The sequence below is a fragment of the Odocoileus virginianus genome, chromosome 2, assembly GCF_023699985.2.
Source record: "Odocoileus virginianus isolate 20LAN1187 ecotype Illinois chromosome 2, Ovbor_1.2, whole genome shotgun sequence".
In the NCBI taxonomy this organism is placed as follows: Eukaryota; Metazoa; Chordata; class Mammalia; order Artiodactyla; family Cervidae; genus Odocoileus; species Odocoileus virginianus.
This window is the reverse complement of record NC_069675.1, coordinates 82,362,010-82,372,551: the sequence shown is the minus strand read 5'-3', so window position 1 is coordinate 82,372,551 and position 10,542 is coordinate 82,362,010. Positions and strand designations below refer to the sequence as shown.

Genomic DNA, 10,542 nt, shown 5'->3' with positions numbered 1-10,542 from the left:
CAGTCTTCTTTTCCCACCAGTATTTTATATTGGAAATGTCCAAATACATAGAAAAGTCAAAAGAATGATACAGTGAATACCCATTTAACCATCCCCTAGATTTTATAAGCAACATCCTATTGTGTATGCTTGTCACATATATACTCATCTCTCTACCATCTATCAGTCTGAAATAGTTTCTCAGTCAGTCAGTTAGTTCAATCACTCAGTCGTGTCTGACTCTTTGTGACCCCATGGACTGCAACACGCCAGGCTTCCCTGTCCATCACCAACTCCTGGAGTTTACTCAAACTCATGTCCATTGAGTCGGTGATGCCATCCAACCAGCTCATCCTCTGTCGTCCCCTTCTCCCACCTTCACCTTTCCCAGCATCAGGGTCTTTTAAAATGAGTCAGCTCTTCGTATCAGGTGGCCAAAGTATTGGAGTTTCAGTTTCAGCATCAGTCCTTCCAATGAATATTCAGGATTGATTTCCTTTAGGACTGATATATAAAAGTTTCTAAATACATTTTAATTTTTAAAAACCAGTCCCTATGGAAACATTCAGCCTCTACATACACCAGATGCTCGGCCATCCAGTATGGCCCTGGCTGGCCTTTTTGGTCCTGTTCCTCATGTCTGGAGCAAGTGACTGGGAAACCTGGGCCAGGGTATCTGAGCAGACTGCGTGGCTGTTCCAGGCTGTTCCCGCTACTCTGTGCTGTCTGCAGTTGGCCTCATGAGTGGTGCAGCAGCAGGCACTGGGCTCTGTGAACACACAGATGAGACCCCTTCCAGAGGCTGAAGGAGGTCAGAGCCACCACTTCTGGGGCACTGCATGTACCTGTCCTGGCTCTGTTTGTGGCCACAAACACCTAAGAGAGAGTGACAACCAGGGAAGCCTGCTTCTGAGCCCTGAGGCTTCCCAGTTACTAATGGCCAGCCGTTCTCATCCTGGCTCTGGAGGAAGAACAGAGGGAAGAGGAGAGACAGAGGCCCAACTGCGCAGCCCCTGCTTTTAGACAGACGTCCCAGCAGGTCACACTCACTCAGCCCCTTCCTCAGACAAGTGCGGCAGCTCTCGGCAGTCTGGCGGCTCTCACCCCATCTCCTCCATCCAGTCCTCGGCCAAGGCCAGTGGGGGCTTCACCACCTCCTCTCACCTGGACCACGGCCACGTCCCCTCACCCGCATGTCCTTCCCTGGTCTTCTCTGCCCGTAGCTCAAGGGCAGGAATGCTCCCTTGTGCACAAGCTCCCCACACAGCTCCAAACAGCCCATGGCTCGGACCCCTCCCTGTAACCCCAGTGACTGAGCTCAAATACCGCTGTTCTCTCCTGCATCCAAGCTTTTGCACTCAGTCAGTCAGTAGCTCAGTCATGTCCGACTCTTTGCAACCCCAGGGACCGTAGCCCACTGGGCTCCTCCATTCATGGGATTCTCCAGGCAAGAATATTGGTTGCCATTTCCTCCTCCAGGGGTCTTCCCCAGGCAAGGATAGAACCCAAGTCTCTTGCATCTCCTGCATTGGCACGCAGCTTCTTTACCCACCGAGCCACCTGGCAAGCTTTTGCATTTGCCCCAATTTTTCCACCTGGAAATGCTTTGCACCCATAAGACCCAAGTCCTTGGGGCTCCCTTCATGAAAATAGAATCCAAAAGATGCACCCAGGGTGGCAAACAGCTGGTGTGTTGGCTGCACCTGTGCCAACACCCTGGGGTGCCCTGTGCACCCTCCACATAGCAGGACTTTGAGTGTGCGCACTTGTGTGTTCGTGTGTGTATGTGTGTAGCCATCCGCCCATGTGTCTGCTTCCCAGCCTTGCAGAGGCAGGAGCACCATGCCCAGCAGGTGTTCATGCCACAGAACCATGACTTTGCCAACACACACGGGGGGTAAGAAGGAGTCAAGAGCCCCGGAAGTGCAAGGGGCCGGGAGCACAAACCAAGGGGAAGATGTCTGAGGACGTCAGCGGAGCAGAGCTGGGGCCTCCTAGGGCCACAAGGAAACCAGGCTGCGTGGGTCAGAGCAGAAAGAGGACCAAAGGTTCAGAACAGGAATCCCCACCCCGGGGGCTCTCACTGTTTCCTTCTGAGGATCTGAACTCAAGGCCCGGCTACAACCGGCACCTGAGTGGCCCTGGGCAGGCACTTATCATGCTGGGAGGGCCTCCATTTCCTCACCTGTAGAGTGGGCTTGGAGATGCCTGCCTTGCATGACTGGGGGAGTCAAGCAAGATCGAGGGACTTTGCAAATCCTCCAGGTCTCTGCAGAAGAGCAGGTGTTAACTGCAGCATCACTGATGGTCCCTCACCTGGCGTGTACTCGTAAGCTCTTCCATGATCGGAGAGAGAAACAAAGTGCCACACTCCTGTTCACAAAGCACCGCCTGTCCATCTCTCCTGGGAGCCTCACGGCACCCACCTGGGGCAGATCCCACCCACGTCTCTTCTTACTGCCCCTCTCTCCCCCAGGCTCTACTGAGGTCTCCAGCCAGGGGGGCAGGGGGGCAGGAGGGCAGGGCTGAGGGCAGCTGAGCGGGCTTGGCACAGACCCGGAACTCTCTCCACCCAAGCCTGGGGCTCAGATATCTCTTACACACACACACACACACACACACACACACACACACAGGGCCCTCCCCCTCCTTAGCACACTAGGGAGCTGCCCGTCCCCAGGGCAACAGTCAACACAGACAGAAGCTCAGACACGACTGGGCTCCAGTGCTCTCTGCAGCCTGGAGGGTCTGGTCCCCATCAGCCCCTCTGAGCTCAGGATCCGGGGGGCCATTGAGGAGAACCCCTGCACAGCTCTCCTGGTATAAATGCAGGAAAGCCCTCTGAGCTCAGGCAGGAGTCTCTCTCTCTCTCTAAACACACACACACACACACACACACACACACACGCACACGCACTCTTACACACTTGCACCCATGGGAAGCCGCCCCACCCCTGGACTCCAGAGAACTATATCAGCTGGGTACCCACTGCCTTCAACCAGGCCTCCAGCCTCAGTCCCGTCCACTGCCCCAGGGGGCCCTGTGGTGGGCAGGGGTCCCGCGGGTGGCCCCCAGGCCCCGAAGGCCAAGCAGTCAGCCCTGGGGGCTGATGGTGTGCAACGGGACCAGCTGTGGAGGGAGCTGCTGGAGGCCGAGAGGAGGAGCCAGCAGCGCTGGTGAGTGTCCTGCCCTGTCCCCTCCCCAGGGCCTCCCAGCCTAGCTCAGGGTCTAGGAACCTTCTGGACAAAGGGAGACCTGGGGTGAGAGGGAGTAAGCCAGGTGAGGGGTATTGATAGAAAAGCGCTTGAGCCAAGGAGTGGGAGCCTGGACCAGGGGGGGTGAGGGAGCTTAGCATGGGCCCCCAGAGTAGGGCCAGGTAGGTGGGATGTGCATCCCCACCATGTGCATCCTGGAAGCCGGCTTCCCTTTGCAATAATCCTTCCAGCTGGAGCTCAAAATGATGAACTGCGAGGGTGGGAGCGGGGGGAGGTCAGGAAGCCACAGCAGCAGCCTCGGAAGAGGCACCAGCCCTCTGACCCAGCAAAGGGCATCCCTTCAGGCATCATTCAGTCCAGAAGTCCCTAGAAGAGCCACCGCCGTGCCAGGCCGCCAATGGGGACAAGACAGGCCCAGGCCCGTCTCCATGGAGTCCTCACTCTCAGGACAAGGCAGCCATAAAAGCAACAGAGTCACAGGCAAGAGCAACGTGCAGCTGGTGTCAGGAGGGGACCGATGGAGCAGAGTGGCGTCTTGCTTTTCTAGGGGCTCAAGGAGGGGGAAGTGGGTTTCCGGCTAAGACCCCAGTATGAGCAGGGCCGTGGAAGAGTTTGGTGTATTTAAAAAAGCAACAACATAAAGACCATGTGTGTGGCTGGGGTGGTCAGGAAGGGGACAAGAGCCTCAGGGTGGGGAGTAGGAAGAGGCAGCCGGGCAGTTACCCAAGTCCCAATAACTTTTATTCGCATGTCATGGGACACCCTGGAGGGTCTTAAGCAAGAGGCTGACTGGACCGAGTTTACAGTTTAAATGACCAGTCTGCCTGCTGTGCCTGGAACACCTCGAAATGGGTGGGGGGGGGCGGGGGACAGGGCAAAGTGACATTTAAGAAACCGGCAACAGCAAGGTGTCTGAGCTGGGGACCGGTGGAAGAATTCAAGGGAGGTTTTGGTGGTAGAATTAGAATTGCTGACGGATGCATTGGAGTCGGAGAGATGGAGTGTGTGTGTGTGTGTGTGTGTGTGTGTGTGTGTGTGTGTTGGGGTACAGGGGACATTACAAAGACAGGGTCCCCCTGGTGCCGCGACTCTAGGTCATGTGTTTGTGGTCTGTGCGGATTGGGGCAGAGAAACCTCTTTTTTTCTTCTAAGTCTTGGAAAATTATTTGACTTTTTAAAAATAGAATGAAAATGAAACTGCCAGCACAGATAATGCAATTTTTCTCAGTACCACTTCCCCATCACCACCCACCTTCCTCTGACACATGCCCTGGAAGGTTACCAAGCTTTGCAGAAATGAAAGCTGGCTTTTCTTCACAAAAGACTGGCAGACCGACCCCCTCCACACTCGACCCTGCCCAGGCAGAGGCACGGGGTGAGACGGCTTCCGGTTTCCTGATCTACCTCTGCACACACCCTCTGCAATCAGACTTTCCTCTCTATTGAAATGTTGATCCTTGGAGTTTGTTCCACTTAATGATTGTAGTTCCTCCATGATGTAATACATGCATTTGTGGCAGCAACTTATTCCCTTGAAATGGAGTGAAAGTGTTAGTCATGTTGTCGAGTCCGACTCTGCAACCCCATGGACTGTAGCCCATCAGGCTCTTCCGTCCATGGGAGTCTCCAGGCAAGAATACTGGAGTGGGTTGCCATTTCCTCCTCCAGGGGATCTTCCTGACCCAGGGATCGAACCCAGGCCTCCTGCGTTGCAGGCAGATTCTTTACCATCTGAGTGACCCTGTTAAAATGACGGTAAAAACGTCACAGGTAGGATCACACTGTCATCATGTTTTCCTTTCCAGGGCTCAGAACTGGAGTTTCCTGAAAGACTATGACCCCATGGTAAGACAAATCATGTTCCCCTCTGACACGCTTGCACTTGGAGTGTTTATTCATCCATCTCATGTTTATTGAGGACCTGCTGGGTGCTGGATGCTGGAATGTGCAGAGATGAATAAAATGCAACCGTGTTTCCAGAAACTCTGGATTTGATGGGAAAGAAAATACTTCTGTAGAGCATTTAGAAATGAATTTTCCCCAGTGTTCCTTGACTGCAGTGAGATGAACTCACTGGAATTGGTAGCTGCCAGCTGCTGACATGTTTTTCCCGGTCCGACAGTGTCAGCAAGATAGAGTGAGGTGAGGTTGGCCCCACATAGAGGATGAGTCTGAGTGAACACACTTGTAAACAAATTCCCTGCATCTAATATCACCAGCTCCAATCCATCCTTCATGTGGCTACCAGCGTGACTTTTCTAAACTGCAAAACTCTCTCTCTCTCTCTCCTGGTTTAAAATCCATAAATTTGCATTTTCCAGGACGGTTTGCAACACTTCCCATGGCCCAGCCCTGCCTCCACACAGACAGGACTGACACACTCTCTTTTATGCCCTTCCCACTTCATTAGCCTAGTGGCCTCCTATTCATCCTTCAAGGCCCCACCCAAGAGGCCCCTTCGTGGCAAGCATGGCCAGATCACCATATTCTTCACTCCCCAGCACATCTCACCCATTACTTGGGTCCATCATGCAATGAGCGAGCTTGCCTGGACATGGGCTCCCTCAGAGAAAGGCAAAGATGGCTTCATTGCTGAACACACACCACCAGCTATTCTTTGCCTGCCAGCAGCCAATAACTATTTCGCGCTCAGTTCATGTTAGAGCAATGAGCAAATGAAGAATGATCTGGCTGTTAAAAGCATGGTCAGAGAACCAAACTGGAAACTGACCAGTGTAACCAGCCAACCAAGGCGGTAGCCACACTGGCACGGCCCCTGTGGGTTTTAAAGATGGTTTGACATCTGTAAGACTAGCCTTGTGGGACTGCTGTCTGTCCTGAGATAGAAGATTCAGCTCACAGGCTCTGAATTCCCACCCTGAGCCCCTGATCTGGGCTCTCAGGCTGCAGAGTCTCTCCCTGCCCAGGGCCGTGTATCAGCAACCTGACCCCTAGGACCAGTGCCCTGCCCAGAAAGCCCACACCGTGGGGCCACCTCCACACAGACTTTCCCAGGTGAGAGCCGGGATCCTGTTTCTTAAAAACTGGTCCTGTCACTTGATTTGACACAAAGCAACACAAAGTTAACCTTAAACAAGGACAGGGAAGGCTTATCAGATTAGTCATAATCCAGACATTTACTCAACGCATCCATCAGTTTACGGACGGCACCAGGCAGTGTGTTCAGGCAGCACCCCTCCTAAGGACCCCCAAACTGAAAACGAGCCCAAATGCCCAAATGTGGCAGAATAGATAAGTGACCCGTGGAGTATTCACACAACCACACCACGGAAGACCGTATAACATGAAGAACGAAGCAGCCGCAGCCACGCACGGGAACACGGGGGAATCTCACATCACGTAGTGAGAGAGAGGGGCCAGAGAGCAGAGACAGGATCCTTTTACGGTAAAGTTCAGAACCAGGCAAGCCAGCTGCTGGTGTTAAGAGGTCAAGACCAGGTCCCCTTGGAGGTGGAGACAGTGACTGAGGGCTTAAACGTGGGCGTCTGAGGCGGATGGGGTTCTGTTTCCCGGTCAGGGGGCGGGTGGTGGGGGGAGTTGGGGGGCTGGGTTGAGCTGGGATTTGGGGACTTGTGTGTGTGTGTTGCCCAGGGAAAGGGGCGTCGTTTTCACTCCGTAACTCTTCCAAGCTGATAAGGGGCGTCATCCCTAAATTGATGAGACAACATAATTCTCCTAAAAGAAAAGGCGGGGATGAGAAGATAACAGGCAGGAGGGCTAGGGGTCTCCAAATGGAGGAGACAGGCTGCAAGCATCAGACATTTTTTACCTCTCTCTTAAGCGGCAGGAAGAAACAGACTACAAGTGTCAGATTTTTGGCTTCCCTGATAGCTCAGTTGGTAAAGAATCCACTGGCAATGCAGGAGACCCTGGTTCGATTCCTTGGTCGGGAAGATCTGCTAGAGAAGGGATAGGCTACCCACTCAGGTATTCTCGGGCTTCCCTTGTGGCTCAGACGGTAAAGAATCCACCTGCAATGCAGGAGACCTGGGTTCAATCCCTGGGTTGGGAAGATCCCTTGGAGAAGGGAAAGGCTTACCCACTCCAGTATTCTGGCCTGGAGAAGTCCATGGACTATATAGTCCATGGGGTTGCAAAGAGTCGGACACGACTGAGTGACTTCAAATGTAAATGTAATGTGTGTGTTACACTTAAAGTAAAAGTTGACCAAACAAATAAAACCAACCCCATGGTGCTCCCACCATGAATGGGGCAGCGTCTTCAGCCAGGATGATAGAGAAAGAGTTAAATGTGGTCCCTCCCTCGGCCATTGCCGGTCAAGCAACCCAGTGAAGGGGTCTGGGAAGGGAAGCCGCTGGGTAGGCAGCCCAGGGGTGAGAAGGATGAAGAGGGTGACTGTCTGGGCTGGAGAGTTGAGTTTGGACCCAGAGCGGAGCCTGAGGTCAGGCCCCCAGAGGATGCTTCCTGCAGAGCCCACCTGCCCCCGCCCCTTTCTCCCCGCTCAGGCCTCTCCAGTTGTCTTTCCCCCAGCAGATGACCCTCACTGTCCCCCTGTCCTCAGGGTAACAAGAAGGAGCCCGTGAAGCTGCCAGACTATGTGCCTCGCTTCTCTGACACGGTCCCCAATTCAACGAACCGGGCCGTGGGCAGCCGGGTGGACACGCCTCTGGGGAAAACCCTCATCGGCCTTGACTTCTTCTTCGTGGAAGGAGCCCGGAAGAAGAAGCTGGAAGAGGAGCTGCAGCCCATCTAGGAGGAGGGCCGGGCGGACGCTGCTGGGGAGCCATCACCAGAGCCTCAGACAGCATCCCACACAAGCTGGGGGTCAGGAGCGCTGACCGTTGAGTCCGGATCCTGCTCCTGGCTCTAGGCATCTGCAGTCTTGGGCAGGTCACTGGAGCCTCCGGGCCATTTCATCTGTGATGTGGTGTTTCCATCGCTGCTGTAACAGGTGACCACAAACTGAGCGTCTCCAAACCACACATGCATGTTATCTTGCAATCCTGAAGATAGAAATCCAAAGCAGCTCTCACTGGACTAACTAAACTGAAGGCATTGGTAGGGCCGCATTCCTTTCTGGAGGCTGGAGGAATCTGATGCCTCACCTCTTCCAGCTTCCAGAAGCTGTTCAAACTCCTTGGCCCTTGGCTGCTTCACCTTCAAGGGCGGCAATGTCGTTGTTTTTCAGTTGCTCATCGCGTCCAACTGTTTATGACCCCACGGATTGCGGCACACCAGGCTTCCCTGTCCTTCACCACCTCCCGGAGTTTGCTCAAAGTCATGTCCTTTGAATCAGTGATGCCATCCAACCATCTCATTCATCCTCTATTACCCCCTTCTCTTCCTGCCCTCAATCTTTCCCAGCATCAGGGTCTTCTCCAATGAGTTAGCTCTTCGCACCAACGTGGCCAAAGTTTTGGAGCTTCAGCTTCAGCAGTGAATATCCAGGGTTGATTTCTTTTAGGATTGACTGGTTTTATCTCCGATTGACTGGTTTTATCTCCTTGCAGTCCGAGGGACTCTTAAGAGTCTTCTTCTGGAAAAGGGCAGCAATGGTATCTTCAAATGTCTCTCTCTCTCTCTACCTCCCTCCCCTATCTTTGAAGGACCCTGTGACTACACTGACTCACCCTGAACGTCTGGGATAATCTCTCCAGCTCACAGTCCTTAATTTAATCACACCTGCAAAATCCCTTTTGCATGCAGGGTCCCAGGGTGTAGGACATGGGCGTCTTTGGGGACCCAGTTTTCTGCTACCACATATAGGGATAAAATGGTCGATTTAGTCAGGCTGTTAGGAGGATTAAATGAGTTACCCTGTGTGGTTGTTTATAGCAGTGCCTGCAGCACTGCCTCCCACTGAACAGCGGGAGGGTGCATTTGGCGCGGATGCCCCTCTCCAGGGAGGGCAAGCCCTGTCCTAGTACCGTCACCCGGGGAAGACGTGGGTCCTCATACAGAAGCCGCAGAGACAGTCGGCTCTCCAGTCAGTGTCTCCATCTCTTTCGTTACCCGTGTCATGGGCAGGGCGGTCAGGGTGAAGCTGGAGTGAGGGGAGCCTGCCTACAGCGGATGCCAGTTGAAACAGTGCAGGCCACCCCAGGGAGCCCATGACCAGGATCCATCCTCTGTGCCGCGGGGCAGACAGGGAGGCACCTGGCCTGGGTTGGGCCGGAAAAGGGAGCAGGATGCCTGGGGCCCAGGCGATGCTCACGCGGGCAGGGCTGGCCCAGGGTCTGGAAGGAAGGGGCGCTCCGAGAGCTGGTCTCCTTTGCCTCCTGAGTGTGGTGTCAGCGGCCCGTGTCCACTTTACGAAGGACGGTCTGGGCCACTCATGTCCAGGTAAAAAATTGCAGATAGGGCTTCTTTCCTCTTTCTGGCTAAAAAACAATGGCTTAGGGACTTCCCTGGTGGCCCAGTGGTTAAGATGCTAAGCTTCCATCGCATGGAACATGAGTTTGATATCTGGTTGGGGAACTAAGATCCCACATGCCACACGGTGTGGCCATTGCTTCTCATAACAACCTCAAAAATATAAAATAATAAAGGTATATTTTAAGCAAAGAAACTGGTGGGTTAGTCCTGCTCTTCCTCTTGGTCATGTAGCTGGGCTGAATTTTCCCTCGCGGTGCAGGCGTGGCCTTCAGACAGAGGCCCGGGGACCAGGAGCAAAACAGCCTGTGGTCTGGTCTCCACGGCTGAGCAGGGGAGAGACCTTGGAGGACCGAGAGGGGGTGTACAGGTGGGAGGAGCCTGTGAGGGACGTGTGTGCGTGTTTGTGTGTGTGGAGCAGAGGTAAACAAACAGAAACAACCATTATCCACATTTCCAGTGGGAAGCATTTAAATTTTATTCCCTCGTTTCTTCCTCTTGTGTGTGAGCTAAGTCGCTTCAGTCATATCTGACTCTGTACAACCCCATGGACTGTAGTCTGCAAGGCTCCTCTGTCCATGGGATTCTCCAGGCAAGAATACTGGCGTGGGTTGCCATGCCCTCCTCCAGAGGATCTCCCCAACCCAGGGACTGAACCCACGTCTCCTGCACCACAGGAGCCACCAGGGCAGACTTTGCTTCTCATAATAACCTCAAAAAGTTAGCAGGCAGGGAGGTTGTAAGTTAGCCTCTTATATTCACAAGAGGCTAAAATCCCAAAACTCTGGAGACAAAGCTCAATTCTCTGGGCTTTCCGCTCTATCTTTTGCAGGAGCCCAGCCACCACCTCCTGAAGAGAGAGGAAAATGGACCAGGGGAGAGAATGGTCACTTTTTCTGACATTTTCTTGGGCTTTTGCCAGTTTCACAGCTAACCTTAAATGTCACTGTTATTTACGTGTTTGGAATCCTTTACTCCTTTCAGCAAACTTCA

General features: G+C 53.6%; 1 protein-coding gene across 1 annotated transcript; it reads left to right on the top strand.

Annotated features, from left to right (window-relative positions):
• The first annotated feature begins 2,700 nt into the window (after positions 1–2,700).
• On the top strand, positions 2,701–9,719 carry CIMIP5 (ciliary microtubule inner protein 5). The gene is made up of 3 exons (XM_020883215.2): positions 2,701–3,156; positions 5,001–5,040; positions 7,739–9,719. Exons 1-3 carry the CDS (start codon positions 2,915–2,917, stop codon positions 7,928–7,930), a joined length of 474 nt encoding a protein of 157 aa, XP_020738874.2. The 5' UTR covers positions 2,701–2,914; the 3' UTR covers positions 7,931–9,719.
• Positions 9,720–10,542: the final 823 nt, after the last annotated feature.

Bases quoted from the DNA above. Each gene is read 5' to 3' on its own strand.
- CIMIP5 (XM_020883215.2), top strand. From the start codon at position 2,915: ATGGGAAGCCGCCCCACCCCTGGACTCCAGAGAACTATATCAGCTGGG. The intron at 3,157-5,000 runs GTGAGTGTCCTG...TTTCCTTTCCAG, and splicing joins AGGAGGAGCCAGCAGCGCTG to GGCTCAGAACTGGAGTTTCC. The intron at 5,041-7,738 runs GTAAGACAAATC...CCCTGTCCTCAG, and splicing joins TGAAAGACTATGACCCCATG to GGTAACAAGAAGGAGCCCGT.